This window comes from Actinia tenebrosa, unplaced genomic scaffold, assembly GCF_029948245.1.
Source record: "Actinia tenebrosa isolate PJP-AT-01 unplaced genomic scaffold, QUT_ActTen_1.0 PGA_scaffold13__45_contigs__length_12533684, whole genome shotgun sequence".
NCBI lineage: Eukaryota > Metazoa > Cnidaria > Anthozoa > Actiniaria > Actiniidae > Actinia > Actinia tenebrosa.
The window spans coordinates 9,740,905-9,761,362 of record NW_028292573.1 but is presented as its reverse complement, the minus strand read 5'-3'; the positions used below and the strand labels follow the sequence as shown (position 1 = coordinate 9,761,362).

General features: G+C 37.5%; 1 protein-coding gene across 1 annotated transcript; it reads left to right on the top strand.

The window, feature by feature from the left end:
- The first annotated feature begins 131 nt into the window (after positions 1 to 131).
- On the top strand, positions 132 to 18,943 carry LOC116290085 (trafficking protein particle complex subunit 9). The gene is made up of 22 exons (XM_031697065.1): positions 132 to 785; positions 1,861 to 2,233; positions 3,027 to 3,095; positions 3,199 to 3,273; positions 3,898 to 4,026; positions 4,102 to 4,171; positions 4,905 to 4,998; positions 5,540 to 5,731; positions 6,494 to 6,633; positions 7,194 to 7,279; positions 7,617 to 7,743; positions 8,966 to 9,185; positions 9,510 to 9,583; positions 10,050 to 10,353; positions 11,076 to 11,179; positions 12,189 to 12,258; positions 13,080 to 13,134; positions 13,922 to 13,993; positions 14,363 to 14,456; positions 16,186 to 16,284; positions 16,670 to 16,794; positions 17,485 to 18,943. The coding sequence occupies exons 1-22, from the start codon at positions 208 to 210 to the stop codon at positions 17,704 to 17,706; spliced, it is 3,372 nt and encodes a 1,123-aa protein (XP_031552925.1). The 5' UTR covers positions 132 to 207; the 3' UTR covers positions 17,707 to 18,943.
- Positions 18,944 to 20,458: the final 1,515 nt, after the last annotated feature.

The window sequence follows — 20,458 nt, the reverse complement described above, 5'->3', positions numbered from 1 at the left end:
GGAAGTGAAAAATGCGAAATGATAATAAAATGAAATGAAAATGAAAATGTGAAAAGGAAGGAGACTGGCTGTCAAAGGCGGTCTTCGTACTGGGTCTATGCGCATCATGCTGTGATTGTAGTTCGCGCATCCAAACATGGCCGCCGGTCTTCAAGAGATTTACCCGCATAAAAATGACGAGTTTTCACCCAATTCTAACCCATAAATATGCTCAAAATAGACTTCGGTCAGAGCCTGAATGACCATAGGGCAATACTTATTCTTGTCAAGCCTGTAGGATATATCGGAGAGAAGACATTTGGCAATGCTTTCAAGGAAATATGTCAGTACAGCCACGCGCAGGTACCCAACACTACAAGAACACTGCAGTTGAAATACGCTCAGCAAATCTCTCCACAATTCTTAGAATGGAGCTCTTTTCACTCACACAGAAGAGTCTTAGGACTTATTTGTGTGGCAAAGTGCACAGACCCAAGAGAGACAGATAAATTGGTTGGGAAGATCAATGATTTGAAGTCGCAATTTGATTCAACTCTTCTGGACTCGAGGTGTTTTGTCTTGGGATGTAAGAACGATGACGAAGCTAAAGTACGGAAGAATTTTATTATCATAAGTGAAGAGAACAGTCAAGAGGAGATAGAGAGGAATATGGCAGAATTCGTTGCTTCTTTGTTTAATGTGCTGGAATCTAAGCGGATAAGCAAACTAGCAGAGAAGCCCGATAAGGTAGCCATTATCTATGCTCCCGTGGAGCCAGACCCTTATAATGGTGGTGAGGACAGTAGGTAAGAAAAAACATCATTATCTAAATGTTATACATTTATTTTAGAATCATTATAATATTCTCGATTCTGATTGGACAGGAGGAGTACTATTAAATCCCAAATTGTACTCTGTAGAGTCCCAATTAAGTTGCTCAATGTCTTTGAGTGTATTATAAACAAAAAATCGCACTATCTTCTTGTACGATTCGGAATTTATAGATACTCATGATGTTTTGAAAATTCTCAAACTTAACTTGCCTATAGGCTCGTCCAATTTTGAAAACTTTCAAAACATCACTCGTACCTATAAATTCCGAATCGTACTCCAGATCGTGTGATTTCCTATACAAAAAGTAAGGAGTCTAGTTTGAAAAGCATTAATGGACCAAATAAATTTTTTTATAAGCATCGTCCAAGCATAGTCAATAGACAGGAATGGTTAGGAAACTCTATTGTTATAGGTTATTGTTCACTTTTTTCAAGCATGACCATGCACAATCCTTTGTTTTACCAATGTTTTACCATTGTTGGCAATGGCTGAGTGAACAGACCAAAATCTTTCTTTTGGCAGCAAGTTCAAAAATTAATACTTAAAGATTTTTAAAGAGATATTTGAATATTCCTTACAATAATCCCATAGACAAAGTTTATGTTTACTTATTTTGCAATTTTGGATGAGCATAAATCAAACATATTGCACGGTCAAGACCGGTTCAACCTCACAAGCGAACAAACACCTGATTACAATAGGTTTCCTAACCATTCCCCTCTATTAACTATGGTCCAAGTTAGGAAGGAATGAGGCTATGAGAGGTAGAGGGTGGAAGGGAATTTTTCTTAAGAATAATAAATATTAGTTGAATAAGAGTCTTTTCTGTCAAAGATAGAAAGGAATGAGGCTTGTAGGGTTGATTTGGGTTGGTTTGCTTGTATAAACTCTTCAACAACAACGGATGTGATGATCTAAGTCACAAATAAGGTAGCTGACTGCTCAAGTTGGAATTTAGCATTTTAAATAAAATAAAAATTTTGGTACCAGCACACTTCCTCCTTCATCATAAAATGAGAGTTACTAATTCTACCTTTTTTCTCGTAGAAGTTATAAAAAAAAATGTGTTGGTAGGAGCCGTAAATACCTAGGGGATTTAAGCATGCTAACAGGCCTTCATCAAGATGCTTTATGCCAATATTCTATGGCGACCGAATACTTACGGACAGTTAATGACTTTTTATGGCTTGCTGGAGCACTTGAAGGACAGTGTGCCTCGTCTGTAGCAGTGAACAGTTCTGGTGTCAATAGAACATCAAAGTTTTTAATTTTACCTACGGATTGTGCTGGGAAGACTGCTAATGATATTACTAATGGATTTGGTAATGATTTTGATGATACAAAGTTTAAAAATGTCACACCATTGCAGTATGAAGAAATTTATGATAGGCTATCCGAAGCAGTATTCTTGTATGGACGTGTGAGTATTTCAATAATTTTAATTTATAATTGCTGATAAAATATATCTACAGACATCGGCAGTTTGAGAAGGTGTAATTCACCTTTTCGGCGCTAGCCGTCGCAGGGTATAAGTTGTTTTAGATTGTGTTACGGTCACGAAAAAGTTCAGACATTGTTCTCAAATTGCACCGAAAAGGTTTTTTTTGTTGAAGACAAAAACCCAAATGCCTGGAACTAGAGAGGAGTATCAATCTGAAACCAAAATAACCCTGAAACAACCTCTGGACTGGTCTAAGTTTGGACACAGCTAACTCAAAGTCAACACAGCTAACTTACACAATGAACCCTGAAGCAATCTATAGAGCCTCTGCACCATCACGTGATGGTAGCCATGACAGGAGGCACAACAATAGAGTCGTTCTCCCCTGGGAAATTGAATTCTTTCTCATGTAAATCAGATTAGACCAGATCCAATTATTCGTGCCTCCTGTCATGGCTGCCATCACGTGATGGTGCAAAGGCTCTATAGGGTGATCAAAGTCATGGCATGGCTAATTAACCGACAGAAAAATTGGTATTTAGTATTTGGAAATAGACTATGGGGCAATTTTATTTGTAACATTGCATAATGTAAATGCAGTATCATCTCTTCCACTCCTTGGCAATTTATATTCTCCACTGTACAAACTTTGCTTGTACCCAAGCTAGACCAGAATGCATCTTGTTACCTTGTTTGTTGAATGTTTGTGAACAAATGGCTCATGCTGAATACATCCATCATTGTGAACTGTTTTCCTCTTTTAAAATGACAGATTAATGGAGCATCGGTAGTTGAAGTAGAAGCACAACTAAAGCTTGCAAGAATTCTTCTTTCTCACAAGGTATAGTTTTGGTCATGACAGCTCAAATATACTGTTGTCAAAGTTTTTAGGAAAAAATGTTTAAAAAATTTTTGACGCCATATTTCTTTTTTTTTTCTTCCAGAAAATAGTTGAAGCTAGTATAACTTTACAGAATGCTGTTTCAGTGAATGTACCAAATATATCTGACCAAGAAAAGGTACAAGCATGCATTTTATACATATCAACATATCAACATATTTATCATATAATATGCTAGTCACCTCTTTGTGCACTCTGATTGGTTCAAAACTGTGCTCTCTCAAACATCAATCAATTGAGATACCATCCACATCTGTATTGCCAGGATTGCAAAGAAGTCTTAGAAAAACTACAGAATATTTCTGCTTAAAACAAATAGTAAGATCACTTTTTCCATGAAATATTCATTGCTACATGTATGCTACGATCCATTCTGTAAACACTTCCATAAGTTTTTGTTTCCTTTTGACATCGTTTTCACAAGTTTTAATAGGATGTTTGCATGATGGCATCATTTGTCTCCCACTACCATAATGCTTCGCAAATTTTAGTGATGTTATTCCGATGTTTCCTTAAGACATGCTTAAACCATCTCCATCTTTTGTGCTTGATCATTGCATATATGTATCGTACGGCACATAACAGAGTAATATAGCACAGAGGAAGTGAACTGAAGCTTGAAAGTAATGTAAGAGCATCCACAAGTCTTAGGCCCCTTCTTCTCACACCTTTTGAATGCCTGTTTTAGTTCTAAAATGTTTTGTACACATATAGTGCAATTCGTCACCCTCTTTCATTCCAGATTCAGCGATACAGTTCTGCTGCTAAGTTGTATTCTGAACTAGGCTTCCATCGAAAGGCAGCATTTTTCACGAGGGTTGCAGCCATGCAGTGCGTGTCTCAATCCCTTCCTTCACAAGCTTGGCCTGCAGTAAGTATTATAATATGTTAATGAAGTAAGTAAGTATTATATGTCACTAATTTTTATTATTATTTATTATTTTAGTCCTATTCTCTATTGTTACAAGCAATCAAAGGCTACAATATTGTTCTGAACCCAGATGAATTTTTAAGAGGTAAAAATAATAATAAAATTCATTGTAATGTATAGATACTTTAGTTGTTTATAGTTAGTATGGACATAAAAAAGTATTCCCGACAACTCAGGAGCTGTGTGTTATAGTGCGACTACTCCAACCAAAGCCACTTCGACAAATTTTCTACAAATTAGCCAATCAAAAGTAGGAATCTGAACAATAGAATTGCTAAAAATTGGACAAATATCCATGGGTTTACACGGCTGAGAAGACTGCCGGCACTTTTGTTGTTGAATATAAACGTGCTGTCGCATAGCAACATGGTGATAAGATCTAACAGTGTCAGCCAGATTATATCTTTGTCTGGAAGAAACAAACTGTAATCATAAAGACTGTGTTTCATACGGTTTCTAATTTGCTTTCCTGTTGTATTTGAAGACGTACATTACTATTTTTCTCTGTCTTTGGTGAAACAGATTACTAATTTGCAAAGCTCTGCTTCATCATTTAGTTTTACCAACCGGAACAACAGAAGAATATCTAAATTCAAAATTTGCCGCTCATCTATCGTCTAAATACTCAAACACTATTCAATAATTTTTAGAAAATTTGTCGAGGTGGCTTTGGTTGGAGAAGTCGCACTGTAAAACAGTCTGTGGATTCCCACTGCGACAGGGATAGAAACACCTCTAGCACTGAAATAAAAACATTATTTTTAAGAATACAATGTTGCGAAGCAGTGTGTATATTTATTTGTTTTCTTTTGACGCAGGACATCCATATGGTTGGCCTGCCTTGCAGATCAGACTTCTTCATGAGCTTGTCTTCACAGCACGCAGGCTAGGTGATCCTGCTGTTGCTGTCAGGTCTGTCTGTCTGCCTGCCTTATTTCTAGTTTGATTTACTCTAACTTGTACTAAAATCAACTTCTATATTCCAATTGGAATCCAGTGGAAGAAGAGCCACTCTGTGGAATCCACTGTTTATCCCATCATCATCATCATCATCATCATCATCATCACTACCCTGACTCAGATTAGTACAGAGGTTGTTTGTGGGTTCAATAAGGTTGATTGTTTCGATGGACTACTTAGATGATACGGCAGCCATCTTGCCAAGGGCAAAGCAAAACAAAGATGATGGAAAATATGTAGAGTTTTGTGTGTTTGTATCACTTTTATGGGCAAAGCTGATCAAGGGGCCATCTTAATTCATCTTTTGTTGTATTCTCTTGTGGTGAGATGTTTATATAAATTGAGGTCATTACTGTAACAAAGCTTTATTTGCCCTTAGACACCCCAAAACCCCTTGTAATCCAAGATGGCCACAGTATCGCAGTACTTCACCTTGTATCTAACTCAGTATACTCCATTGCCACTACTTAATTCTCTCTTTCTCTCTGCACAGACACATGTCGTTTCTTCTTCACACGATGCATGATCACCTTACTGATAATGAGATGACTGATTTGGCAGGTGGATTAGAGGCCTTAGCAAAGCAGTGTGCTGGATCTACTTCATCTAAATCACCAGTCAACAATGATAAGCTGTCAGCTGAATTTTTCCCTTCTGTGGCATTGTCAAAGATGCCACTGGTTAGGTGAGTTTGGCCAGTTATATAGAGCCATGAGGGGATCCAGGGGAGGGGAGGGGGGTTTGCTATTTTGATTGATACAGGATACCTTTTGCAGATACCACAGGAACCCTATACAAAGTGGGAAAATGTTGAAAAAATGGCAACAATTGACAAGTTGCATTTCCTCCATTTTTCCACCGCATGTCCTCTTATTTAACACGATTTTCTCATCTAGCCGTCAAAATGTTGTGGACTCAGGGAGTCCACAGCATAGTTTGACAGTTAGATGATGAAAAAGTATTGAATAAGAGGACATGTCACGGAAAACTGGGGGAAATTGGTTTCTTACCACAGAAAATTAATGATTTTACTACAAAAACAAGGGGGGGGGGGTTTGGAAAAACAAATTTGATTTGCTGACAATGTCCTCCTATTTCCCCAGACATTAGACAAATCAGAAAGCAAGAAAATTCATAAATGTGTTTAAAAATCTCAGATTGACATAAATGTGTCAATGTGTAATGTCAATGTGACTTGTTCGTGTGACCAGTCAATGTGACCAGTCTGTGTGAACAGTCTGTGTGAACAGTCTGTGTGAACAGTCTGTGTGAACAGTCTGTGTGACCAGTCTGTGTGACTAGTCTGTGGGATAATTCAATGTGACAGATTAAGAGGGCCGGCCTAAGAGGCCTTTGACCAGACAGGGGTAAATTTTTGTTGGAAATTACAATGAAGCCATTATTTTAGGGCTGATCAGCTATTTATTTTTATCTGTTTTGTTTTCAGATCCTTTAAAGTCCATCCTTTGCCTGCTCATCTTAAACCTGTGGGGAGAAAGAAAACCTCTGTTAGTGAAAATGCCGCTCCAGGTCCATTTATATTTTCATCTTTAAGAAGAAATCCAAAAGACCAGAAGAAAAAGCATAGTAAGACATTCCTTGCATTCTTTATTTTTATTAAAGAAAGCAATCATGGGAAGGATGGGGACTGTGGATATTACAGTGCTGAGACTTATATTTTACATTGAACCACAACACTCACTATATGGGGCTCTTCCGTGAGGTTTCCTTCACACACACTATTTTACATTCACATTCCATTTTTACAGCATACAGTACGACACTCAACGCACATGTTGATTTTTACAGAGGGAGGAAACCGGAGAACCTGGAAAAACCCTTGCAGCAAGGGAGAGAACAAACAAACTCAACTCACATATGATCCAGTTTGAGCCAGGGTTCATACCTGGACAACAGTGGTGAGAATTCATTGCGAGTATCAAGAAGATGGATCATTGGAAAGATTGGGTTTGGTTAAGATTTGTCCTCACTACTGACAGAAATTTTTTAATGGTTGCATAGAGAGGGACTATGGGTGGGATGGGTGCATTCTTTGTGGGTAACAGAGAGAAGAATTATGGGAAATATTAGGGGCCATTATAAGTTACTATTTCCCTTCTCACTGCTCACAGAGATTTGTTTTACAGATACTCTATGGGTTCAAGGAGAGTTAGGACAGGTATCCATGGAGATCTACAACACTATGCCATTTGAACTTAAAGTTACAAAAATGGTAAGACGGATGAATTCCCCTTCCCCCTTCCTTCCTTCCTTCCTCCCCCTTAAAAATATACTTTGACTAAGACTGAAAGAAACAAATAGATCCCTTTAGCTAGGGCATTTGTTTCGCCCACTTTAGACCATTTAAGACCTTTGTTTCATTTGCACCCAAACAAAGAAATGATACTCAAGGGAATGATGCATGATCTGAAATGGGCAAACATTACACCCAAACTAAAGAGGCCTATTCTGTATTAAATCATATGTATTCAGTTGGTTCATTCATTACTGACAAGACAGATTAACGCAGTGGTTATTCTGAATGGGATATATCCATGTTTTTGATTCAGGTATTAAACATAGAAGGAGTAGATTTTGAGCCTTTTCCTGCCTGCCTTTCGCTTCCACCAAAAACTGGTCCTCATTCCGTGATGTTACTTGGAATTCCACACAGCAAAGGGACTTTAAGGATAACAGGTATTTTGAATCATGTACATATACTGTTAGTTGTGTATAACAGCCGGATAATTTTACTAGTGAATGTGGCCATATTGTTTTAGTCCTATAGGGGTGAGAAAAATACAGCTTTAAAAGTAAAATTATCCGACTGTAATACTTAAATAGCAGTGTAATAACTTGTTATTGTATGACACGAAAACACTGAGAAACAGTGCAAGAGAAACAACCATTTTTATTGTAAACAAGCAATCTCAAACCACTGACGTGAGACGCACAAAGGAATAAAAGAAAACATTTCTTTGCCCTGACATCGTCAAAAAAAAACTTTCAAACTGGTTCACAGACTGTGTATATTTGTGCTCTGTAATTACACATGAAAAAAGGTCGTAATAATATAGGGAAAATGAGTGTGTCATATAATAACTAGTGTAATGGCCCTATTAGCCTAAAATTCACTGTATTGACAAATCGACTCAGCTTTTTGCTCAACCTTGGAATGGCTTATAGGGGAAAAAATCAGTTTGATTAAAAAAAGCTGCCATCACCTCAGACTTTTGTCTCAGTAACAAAATTTAAACCAGACTGAAGTCATTGACAAGCTTGTTTCGATCTCCTTTAAGGGAATTTTTGGGGGGAATTTTTCATTATCAAATTTAATTTTACCATGCTGAAGGATGAAGACATAAGACATAAATGTCACAAGAAATGGTTCAAAATAGCTAAAAATAAAATCATATTAAAATTAGTCCGCTGCATCTCACTAAAGTGGCCGTGGGCTCAAACCTACCATCCTGTGACTAGAGTCGATTATTTTGTCAGTTTTGATCTGTGTTTTCTGATTGTCCTCAGCGAAGTCATGACAATCAATGTCTCTAAGTTCTATTTTCTGTGATCATGCAAAAGCGCTACTGTTAACAGCCCATATGGCATTGCAACATCCAACCCCAACCCTTCCAACCTCCAACAAATCCCCCTCAACCTCTCAAATGAACCCCCCCCCCCCCCCATCTTTTCTAAGAAGATATAACTAGCTAAAAACTAGTGTGAGCTGCGTTGGTGTTTCTAATGAAACAGTAATGATAAAAAGGTAAATTTTACACCGTGAAAAGATGAAAAAACTTACTGACGTTTCGGATGCTAGGCCTTCATCGGAGTAAAAGAGGAAGCGTTACTATTTAGTACTTACCTTTTTATCATTACTATCTTTTCTAAGTTTTCTTTCTATTCGAATCCCTCCAAGGTTATACAGTGAGTGTCTTGGGGACAGAAAGTACATGTACTCTTACCAAGGACAACATGCAAATTAAGGATGACTTTCCTGTGGTGGTAGATGTAGTACCATATATGCCACTCCTTCAAGTCAGTGCCTCACTACCCAAGGTGCGGTCAGCACCCACTGACTTAGACATTCCTCAGTCTGCCCCTCTTGTCACTGCTGTTACTCTCTATGCTGGACAGAGGTAATGTACATGGATTATGGAAGTGAACAGTTGCCATTATCAGAGAAGTTTCTTCTCTTTTTTGATGGATGAGGAAAGTGAATGGATAGTTGTTCATTTTTTTGGAAGGGGGGTGTAGTTTTCAAGGTCTTGTCTTTTTGCATCAATAATGGTATTGGTACATAAAAATCTGTTATCTATTTACGATAAACTTCAATGGAATTAAATATATATTTCGATTGAATATATGTTATATATTTCCATTGAAACTCTTTGTACATTGATAACAGATTTCTATGTATGAATCAATACTTACAGTGCCTTTCTTTTCTTTTCTTCTCTCAGCAAAAAAGGGACAATCACACTAGAAAATGTTGGTGGCAGAGGCATAGGATCTATTGTGATTAACTTGGGCGAAGGTATGCAATCACAGTTACATTAAATTCCATTCATAATTATTGGCCACTAGGCTTAATCAAGGTACTTACATTTAAAAAATTTTTTTAGAGACTTCCTCAAACATATTATGCCAAGCAACTGGAACGGAGAACCGTTAGGTCTAAGGCAGAGCATGCTCGTTTTTTCCCCTCGCGCGTGGCCGTCAAGCAACTAAAGCACAGCTTGTGCATTGCAGCATGCGTATCTGACTGGTTCAAGCTTACTTAATATATTATGTACAGCGGTAATTAATATGATAGCCATGAAAGATAAGTGCTGCCCCCTATGGATATGTCATTCCTCAAGCATTACAGTTTGGTATGCTGCCCAGTAACGTCACATTTATATGAATCAAATAATTATCATTCTCTCAAAGAAATGACACATGGTCTAAAATAGAAAAAAAATTTAATTAATATTAACTTGGCATGCTTAATTTTTCCTCAGGTGCCAGGGACATCTTCTTCTTCGATGAGAAAGAGATCAATTCCTGTCTACCACTCCTTCCTGGAAGCTCTGCTGACATTTCAGTCCAGATCACTGGTATCCACCATGTCCCATCAGGCATTGGGAGCTCTGATAACCTAAACTATGACCCAGAGGCTCCCTGGGGCCTTAACGGTATTATCCAGTTTCGTTACCTTGGTGAACTAGACAAGCAACATCTTTATCGCAGGGTGTCCATGACGATTGATGTGTCTGTTGTACCAAGTCTTCACTGTCACAAATTTGAGCTTAGAGCAATACCAAGGTGAGTTTGATTTGTACTAAACGACCCTCAATCTTCAGTTTAAGCATGAAAATAAATTAATTAAATAAAGGTTAATTTACTAACTGTGGTTTCACAGAGTGGCCCTTCTTCAACTGGATTACAATTGGAATTTAGAAATAATTGATTTTTGCAGGAGGTAGGAAAAATAGGAGAGCCTGGAGAAAAACCGTTGCAGCACAGGAGGGAACTGACAACCTACTCTACTAACATACAATGCCACGTCTGGGAATCAAACCCAGGTCGCCTTGATGACAGAGGAGCACACTCAACACAGTCTATTCCACAGGTCTACGCACATACAAACACTATGAATAGAATGATTCCATAGACATACCTCCTCCCCTCCTCCCACCCATTCCCAACACTGCACACACATACAAACACTATAAATAGAATGATTATGTAGACATACCCCCCCCCCCCCCCCCCCCACCCATTCCCAACACTGCACGCACATACAAACACTATAAATAGAATGATTATATAGACATACCTCCTAGGCCCTCTTTTGAGTGATAGAAGTAAGCAAAATACATTAAATCTGGTCATATTTTTTAGTGTTACGCTTTAATGTATTCAGAAAAACATTGCCTTCTCAGGTGTTTTTGCCTCAAATTGAATTTTCACTTCCTAATTGGTTATACATTTATACCCCAAATTCTTCATTAATTTTGATTTATTGCCCTTGTTTTCCCTAACAGTGAAGACCACCATTGCTTATTGTTGTTTGATGCCGACAATAAAACTTCTAATGACATGGAACTAGAATACTCTGTTCAGCCAGAAACAGCTCTTATAACCAAAGGTATTGGAAAACAGTAAAATTTATGGAGAAAGAGAAGGGATTGTGTAAGCTTGGCTAAGAATAATGGTCAGTCATCGACAAGGTCCAGCTGAAATTGGGACTTGTCAGGTCAATTCTTTACCTTACTGATCATTTGACCTAGTAACGTTGAGCCAGATATGATGTATGACTAAGCTTAAACTACCAGCCATTATTCTTAGCCCCGTGTAAGGAATACTTAGATTTGAGGGGGGAGGGGGGGATGTTGAGGGTCACAACGGTAACTCAGACTGTAGTTTTTCCTGCAAGTCAATTCACCAGCAATTTTGTAAGTAAGTCATGGCAGTTTCACCTGCAATATTCTACAATATACGATTTCAGCTGTTTCAGTTTTCTTTATTTAAAGGTTCCCTTCATATACCTCTGTTTACAAGTTATGTTTAATTTGCAAGTTTTGTAAAAAGCACATATGAAAACATGACTGTTGCATATATTATCAGAGCGACATATTTATCATAATTATACTAAGTAATTATGAATCATGATATTTTACAACATTGTACAGCTGTTAAGAGTAAGGTGCCTTCTTTTGCTTTCCTATTACCCCACAACCATTAGGAAACAAGTGGTCCTTTGTTATTTTAAAATTATGGAGAACCCCTCCATTTTTTCAAATTGATTTCAAGTAGAACCAGATTTTATTCTTGTACAGTTGTCAGAATCACTTGAAATGACCTACTACTCACGAAAAACTGTGAGGTCTATTTCCTCTCGTCTTTGTTCTCAACTGGAAGATGATGATAAAACTGAAAGATCTTACTAGTGAGAGATTACACTAAGACAACTGTCTGCATAATCTTCCTCAAAAACACATGATAAAACTGAAACTAGATCTTTGTGAGTGAATAGACTAAGACTAAAACTGTCTTCAGAAAAGGCAAACCTTCGTTAAGATCCATGTCTATCTCTGCAAACAACGTAGAAAAATATATTGAATTTCACTGAGCAACATATTCTTTTGTTTACCCAGATATTGATACAGCTGTTCTCTCTCGGCAAACACCAGAAGTGCTCAGTATCCAGGGCAACGATACAAAAAGGTAAAGCCACTTCTCTACCTTGACTGTTCGTTGACCAGGGCTTAAAATAACATTGGGACAGTTGCCGGCCATGATCATGCACTGGCCAAATTAATTTTAGCTTCTTAATTACAGACGTGAACAATTTAGATACTCTCAATTATATCAAATGCATTAGAACTCAGCTCAGTTATTTTACAAGAGCCCTTTGTGATTATAAAGAAATTCTTAACCTGTCTGGGTGGGAAATACTTAGTATCTTGAGATCTAAAAGTGCATCTTAAGGGGGGAAAGCATTTCCTAAAAGGTTTAAAGGTTGTTTTTTTTTGTTAGTTATAAAAGGGTCTATTAAGATAAATAAATACCAATTTTTTTTAGATTTCTGCATTAGATACCATAGGTAATTATATAGGACAACACAGGTTTATACAAAAATTATAATCCTACTGCATTTTTGATTAATTTTTTTACTCATTTGTCTTATGGCGAACAGCATGTTTAGCTAATGAAAGTCGATTTTTTCCTAATTTTATTCTCCCTTTTCACTCATATCTAAATTAGGCTTCCTGTGGAAAATGTGTGGATTCATGACACAAAACCACTGTGCAACTTCTGTTGCTAAGTTACAAACAAATTTTCACCAAAAATGTCTTCGTTTCTAGCTAGTTTCTCACCAAGGATTTTTTTACCAATTAGTTCCTTATTCTCTTATTCAAACTAAGGTTTAGGAAATATTGATTTTATGGTGTAACTACTGGGAATTATACTATGATCCTTTAGTCAGATTAAGGGTACTGTTTGTTTTATGTTTTTCTGATTTGTATTAATTATTCCTTTATTAGAGTGAGCATATGTTTACAAAGGTTTCTTCTTCCCTTGGAGCCTGAAGATAGTGTGGTAAGTATCTTTATGATATGTTTTATAAATTAGCTGAATTATTGCTCTACATTATCCATATTTTCAGAGTGAAAATAATGTCATAACAGGTTCTTATTCTGCATTATTATTTAGCTAAAAGATGACTCATCACCATCACTTATTTCTTTACAAACACATTTTTTGCACAGATTTGCATATCTATGAAGCTCTTTAGTTTTGGCCTAATGTTTTCCCATTTCAGACAACGTCATTCTCTTTAATTTTGGCCTAATGCTTTCCCATTTCAGACAACATGTCATTTCTTGAGAATAAGGTTTCAGAATAAAGAAAATGAGAAAACTATTTTTTTACTTCCACTCCTTTTACTTCTTTTTTTTTCTTTTCCTTATTACATGTAGTTTGTTTATTTTCTTTAGAAGCAAAAACTATTCCTACTTTATTACTACTTTATTACTAAACTATTAGTATTCCTACGATCACATTTCACAACAAACTTACTCCTACTCCTTATATTTATAAGCTGAAGTGATTATTGGGGAATATTTACTTAGCAGGGAGTCTTCCAGCTGCAAGGTAAATATTCACCGTATTCATTAATCCTGAGGTGAATGTTTGTTTTAATATGATTTAAGGTTTGAATGTCAGAGAAAAGTCGAAATTCATAATTAAATTTAGTATTACAAACTTTGGGAAACCTCATTAATAATCACTGCTATCATCCCATAATCACTGGTCGCTCGTCCAATCACAGCGCGCAAAACTCTATATTTAAGTCTAAAAATAATCCGGTATTGTTTATTTTCAGTTATCTGTGAAAGAAAGGAGACGACAGTATTGCCAGGCTGTGAAAGACATGGTTAAATTAAAGTGGAATTTAGTATCCTTAATGAAAATTGTGTTATTTAAACTTTGAATCAGTTTGAAGAAGAGGTTGACCATATGTCTTGCTTGGGTAGCTTTCAACGTTCATTTTTAACCCCCCCCCCCCCCCCCCCCCCCGTGTCATCCCACAGACTTCCGCGCCAAAAAGAAAGATGGCACCATCATAAAATTAAGGTCAAAATTAGAATTTTCTTTCTTTTCAAGATTACGCTTTTAATCTTTTAATTGATCTTCAATCTTGAGAATATTCCAAAAACACCTTCATTGTATTCCTTATAACGCATACATTTTTGGCATGGTTTTTTCTTCTTTTTTTTTTGTGTTATGAAAGAATTCCATAGTGTTTGTCCTTGACCCTGATCAGCCTGCTTGTCAAGTCTCTGGTGTTGGTAATATTGATGGCTTTAGATTGGATGCCAACACGCTTCAAGTCCTTAAACCAGAATCAATCGTTTTCGGTGAGGGATATTTCTATCATGCTGCTCTTTTCTCGCGTCTAAATCCTCCTGCTATATCTGAAAGTATTTTGAAAAGGCGCCGTTTACACTGGCGATTTTTGCGGCGATTTTTGCTGCGATTTTTATGGCAGTTTTCGGAAATATGAAATCTTCTGTCTCATCCCTCAAAAGAGACATTCGTCTAGGAAAATCTTGGTATCATGAAAAAACTAAAGTAAAATTCTTTACCATTATTTATTATGGACAAAATCGCAAAAAATCACAGCAAAAATCGCAAAAAAATCGCTAGTGTAAACGGTACTTTATTGGTTCTTTTTAGTGTAAAATTTTATAGCATACCAAAACTCATCAACATCAACTTGAACCTCGGACTAAAAGATTTTATATATTATAACTCCATTCAAAGTCAGTACTATGCGCTTAACTACTTCATGTTTTATTTGTAATGCGTTGACCAAGTTCTACCACTCTGAAAAGCATCTTACAGATCTTTGCTGAGACCAGAATTTTCTATTGGGCCGTGTACAACGTTGAGACACCCGTCGTGTCTCAGTACCATTATGCAAGAAAAATACACTTCGAAACTTCCATTTTGTTGCCAGAGGGTTCAATAAGTGCGGAGTAAAAACTGTTTGTCTGTTTGAGTACAACGTTGAGACACCCGTCGTGTCTCAGTACCATTATGCAAGAAAAATACCCTTCGAAACTTCCGTTTCGTTGCCAAAGGGTTCAATAAGTGCGGAGTAAAAACTGTTTGTACATCCGTCATGTGTCAATATCAAACATGACTCTTGTGTAGTTACACAGTTTCAGTACCATTAGGTATGAAAATCACCATCCGATAATTCCGTTTTGTAAACTGGTGCCAAGTCGATCGCTTGCTCACAGCGGTGACCGCTATTAAACTTTGAGAAATGTCCATCCATTTTGTTATCAGAGTGTTCGATAGGCGAAGTGCATCTGTCTAGCCAGGCCGTCTCGTTTGAGCAGACCCTCTGTTAGGGTCACAACTGAAGTTTTAATATTTTTTGTTACCAAAATTAATATTTAAGATTAATTCAGTCATCATCCTTGATTTTGATGAGCAATTATTTAGCTATATAGCAAGGGCGGATCCAGGGCGAGATTCGGGGAGTTCCGCTCCCCCTGCCATACCTGAGGTTCAATTAACCCTCCCCCCCACCATTTAGACCTCCTCTAAAACATTTTTGGTCTGCCCTTGCAGTAACCTTAGTTTCAGGCCCGAGGTTGGGTGGGGGGTGGGGAAGAATTAACTAAAGTTATTGCTAACATACTTCAAATCTAAGTCAATTCCCGATTTGTATCTCGCTGCAAAACGTTTATCACTCAGTGAGATAGTCGCATATAGCCTGGTTCTACAAATTAACCGTCAGGGTAACAGTCTACCGATTGAATTGGAATTTTGGAGAAATTTTGGAGCGAACAAAAAACCTACGAATCAAAGAAACGAACGAGAAAAGAACTCTACATGATGATGAGGCCTGAAACTAAGGTGTTGAAGGAACGGCTCAGTACCAAACGCTATAACCAAAGATTGAGGTCAAATGCTGACAGCTTGAGTCGTTGAATCTTGTTTAAGTCTGGAACCTTGCCACTTCCTTGCGTTGTACCCAAGACGATTTTAATCGTTCAGGCAGGAAGTTTCACACCCACTCTCTCATTTGTACCCTATTTATGATAATTGTTGCTAACTTATCCTTACTTTCAGACGTTACAGTAAACAATGAAGGGTACAGCCAAGAAAAGGGGTTATCTGTGCCTCTATGTACCACAGTGACAGTCAACGTCAAAGTCACAAATAATGCGGGTAAGTAAAAATAGAATTATCAAATGACTGACTGTCCTGATTGGTCGAAATGCTAATGCTCACGTCATGGCTTGGGGTCGTGGTTTCCTACGCGTCTCTATTAATCTCACAGCATCCTGCGTCTTAGATCAGAATATCTATAACTGTTTTGTATTTTTTTTGCTTTAACAATGGTTTGATAACTGTCGGAGCTGACTCAGCTAGAAAAAATATATATATTAAAAAAACGCGCACGCGTGCTGTGTGCAGTCATAAAGCAGAACACAAGAGAAGTGTTAGGAGCACGACGCGACAAGAGAAGCTTAAAGAGGAATGCTTTGTATAGATGGTGGTTATAACGTAACATTTACATGCGCTATAAATAACTTGTTGTCTTTTTAATTAGATCTAACATACAGTCGGATTCTGCTGTCTTTTGAACCGTACCAGGATCACTCGAACGGCTACAGGGCGTATGAACTGAACGGTAAAGTGGCCTGGTTAGGAGACCTGAGCAACCGCGCCGACAGCGTGAGTACATTTCAGTGATTTTTGTTAAATGACCTTGTTCGGGATGCCTGTGGTTAGGCTATTAGGTGGGTGGGGCTGTATTATTCATGCAAACATGTCGTTCGTTGCCACATTTAATGTGAGCGTGAGTTCTATTTTTGTTTGCCACTATCTACCCCAGGAATGCGGTTTAAACAACCTTTTATTTTTCTGTGACCCAGACAACTTGAGATTTGGGGTGCCTGTGGTTAGACAATTAACTGGGTGGGACTGTATAATTTATGATAACATGTCAAGGGTGGTTGGCCCATAATGTGAGCGTGGCTTCAATTTTTTCTAGCCTCTGTCTACCTCACGAATGCGGTTTACAGACAACTTGAGATAGGCATCTCGTATTTTGGCTTTCGTCCATCGAGCTCACGGTTTGAACTTACAGTTAGATTGACGGAAGCACCTAGGCTTGGCTAAAAGTCTCGTAAAGAGGCCAAGAGGCTATCCATCAATCTATTTATCAATATATCCATCAAAGAAACTAAGATCTGTGATCCAGGATTTGATCTTGCCTGACTTTGGACATCTCAGCTGTGCGCATAAAAGCTATGAGACATACTTCAGCTATCATACGCTGTAAACGTCCTACTTCTCAAATAGGTAGCTATGAGAGCATTCTTTTTGATATTATTTTGATATGGTTTTGTTTCACCAATCCAGCTTTCTCCCGGTGAATCTCTACAACATTCTTGTTCCTTCGCGTTCTTCTACACCGGGGATTTTTTTGTTCAAATCAGTTGTGGTGCAACTGACTCCCATCCAGCCACTCCTCTGACCAGGTCGCCTCGTGTTAGCCAAGATAAAACAATGGAGAAAGACACAAACCCCAATACTCATTGTTGGACGCTTTCTCCTCCATTGAAGATAACAGTCGTGTCCTGAACCGAAGTCAAGATAAATCTCTTGAAAATGCTGGGATGAACATATAATGATCCAGACAAACGGTCAAGGCTGGGTGTGGATATAAGGGTATAAAGTATGAATGGAACACATTGGGCTGTGAAAAAAAACTTGGAACAAAATTCTTTGCCCGGGATACCTTTATCAACACAAGCAAAACAGAGATACCTTAACAGACAAGCACGTGATTGATGGGCTTGTTAGCCTCGACTTCACGTCGATAACAACAAGCACTGATATATATCTAACGATAGGAGTACCCGCATTTGGTATCTCATGATTTTATTGGAATCATAATAAACTACCTCGATCCAGATTTAATTCGGTCAGCCGTGGACGCAAAAACTGGGGTCCAAGCAACTAAATGACAAAACATTTCTTTTTATACCTGTTTTTTAAATGTTAATTTTGTCACATAAATGGTGATAAAATAACCTTTCTAAAATGAAATACAAATATACTGTAATAATTTAGAGTTTAATTTGAATTTTCTAGCGAAATTACCAATTGACTAGTGGTTTTCTTTTTTGGCGAATTTTACCGTTTACCACTTCCTGTGGTTTTTCATTTTCATATATTTTCCCCACGATACTTTTGACTTTCCATTCTGGGAGCGGTTTGATAACAGTACCATTCAAGGTCATTGTAAATACAGTTGATTGTCTTATTGCCCAAGTTCCTAGGAGGTAAACATTCTGTCGCTCGTTTCTCGCTTCCAGAAAAAGTTTTTTTTTTTTGGAAACGAGAAAATAGCGACAGAATTGTACTTCTGGGTTCCCGAGGATGAGCTTCTTTTAAGGCCGGTTTGGACGGTACGATTTTCGCCTACAACTATCGTATACAACACGCTCGCGCCATCCTACAACTCGAGTCGTAGCGTGTAAATCAAGCCTACAACTCGCCTACGACAGACATGAGCGTGTTGTATACGATAGTTGCAGGCGAAAATCGTACCGTCTAAACCGGCCTTTAGATGAACTTCAACTTCTTTCACTAATATTTTAAGCAATCTTTCTTTTTCTTAATTTAGTTGATTTTTGAGGATGGGATAATTTTGGGGTAAAAGTGCTCCATATCACGGAAGAAATTTCGTATTTTCTCGATTTCGACTAGGGAAAGGGAAATTCCGTATATCTTATTTGAATTTTGCCACAAGTCTTTCTATATATTGTTCAATAAGACAATATTATCAACTAATAAAATTTCTTTACTTTTAAAATGAGGTTGTCTCCCAGTAGCTAAAAAAGTTACAATTTTGTATGCTAGGGTAACGAGAAAAGGATTGATCAAAGGGTGGTTCACTCTGGTTGTCAATATAACAAAAGAAACGGGAAAAAAAACCCATTTTTCATAAATTAAATCAACATGGCGGCTATCACGAAACCAAACATGTTTCAAGGTCAGAAGATTATTTTGATAATGGAGCTATTGTTATAAGCGGTCAAAAGTCCTTATTTTCACCACCTTAACTCAGTCGATTTGAGGTCTATTGTGGATTTTCTCAGAGCCCCCTTTACTGCATCTTGCTTCTCTTCCAGGCGTGCCAACCGCTTCGTTCTCATTGAAGTAGTTTGTGAGTGTTTGTCTGGGATTTAGCGACTGAGACGTGGCGGAAATCCTCAAGACGATTGATGAAACGAGTGTTGAGTGCGAAAAATAAGGCACACGATCATGAAATTACTGAAAAACCGGCTTGACTGAGTCTGTAGGGAAAAGAGTGTAGCATTAATAGCGTGGCCGAGCCTAACCTGAGGGGATTTACGCGTGAGCTATTTGATAATCAAGCTAATCAATATCTGACTGTCACCACCCGTTCTATTTACTGACCTTCGCCCTTCTATGTCTCAAATATTTACACAAGAATCGAAAAGTCACGGAGAAATAAAATCGTTTTCTATTCTATACTCATTTCTCCTTTTTTTCAGTTTAGTCGGTCAAAAAAAATTTTAAAACACTGATTTGAAATTTTTTTAAAAATAATATTTGGTGATGATTTTTTATTGATTTTAAAAATCAAAGAGAAATATTTTGAATTGTTTTAATTTTTGGCATTTATTTCCATTCTTATCGCTATTTGAATTTCTCTCAGTCTTTCGTCGTTGCATATTTTCAGAAGTCGTGATTCGTGAAGAAATAAGTGAATATGATATAGCACTGATTGCAACAACCAGTTCCTGATCAGTATTGACCAATTAATTTTATTTGGTCGATTCATAAGATATATTGAGATGTTTTTCCGGGCTAGTAAGTCTTTACGGGTACTCTATTCAAGCAATCATTGCACCTACCTGCTTATGAAACCAAACTTAACCTCGTTAATGCTCCGGCGTTCCAAAGTCACTAATTAGAGGGCTTTCGTTACCCAGACAAGGGGATCTCAAGTCGGGTTGACAAAAAATTGTACTTATATAAAATAATAGTCATCTGTTAAACAAATGTCTGATGTTGTAACCTCGTAGGTATATGCGTTATTACAAGGATAGAATGATTTGACTATAGCATGCCATGTAGGGCAAAACAAAACTTTTTCCTAATCAAAAGTTTGTCTTAGGGTCGAGTTTGATGTACTAAGTTGTCCCTTCCTAGAGGGCCTTGCTTGGCATAGTCACAGAGCATTAGGTCCCTCTATCGATTCGAGAATTTTCCTCGGGAATTTCCGGTTTTCCTCCCTCCGGCAAAAACCCGATATGCTAATTTCCAATGCATTCCATCTGTGAGTTACACACGATATTGA

Excerpts from the sequence above, each read along its gene's own strand:
- LOC116290085 (XM_031697065.1), top strand. The coding sequence starts at position 208 with ATGCTCAAAATAGACTTCGGTCAGAGCCTGAATGACCATAGGGCAATA. Across the intron at positions 4,027-4,101 it reads CTTCACAAGCTTGGCCTGCA|TCCTATTCTCTATTGTTACA; the intron begins GTAAGTATTATA and ends TTATTATTTTAG. Across the intron at positions 11,180-12,188 it reads AACAGCTCTTATAACCAAAG|ATATTGATACAGCTGTTCTC; the intron begins GTATTGGAAAAC and ends TTGTTTACCCAG.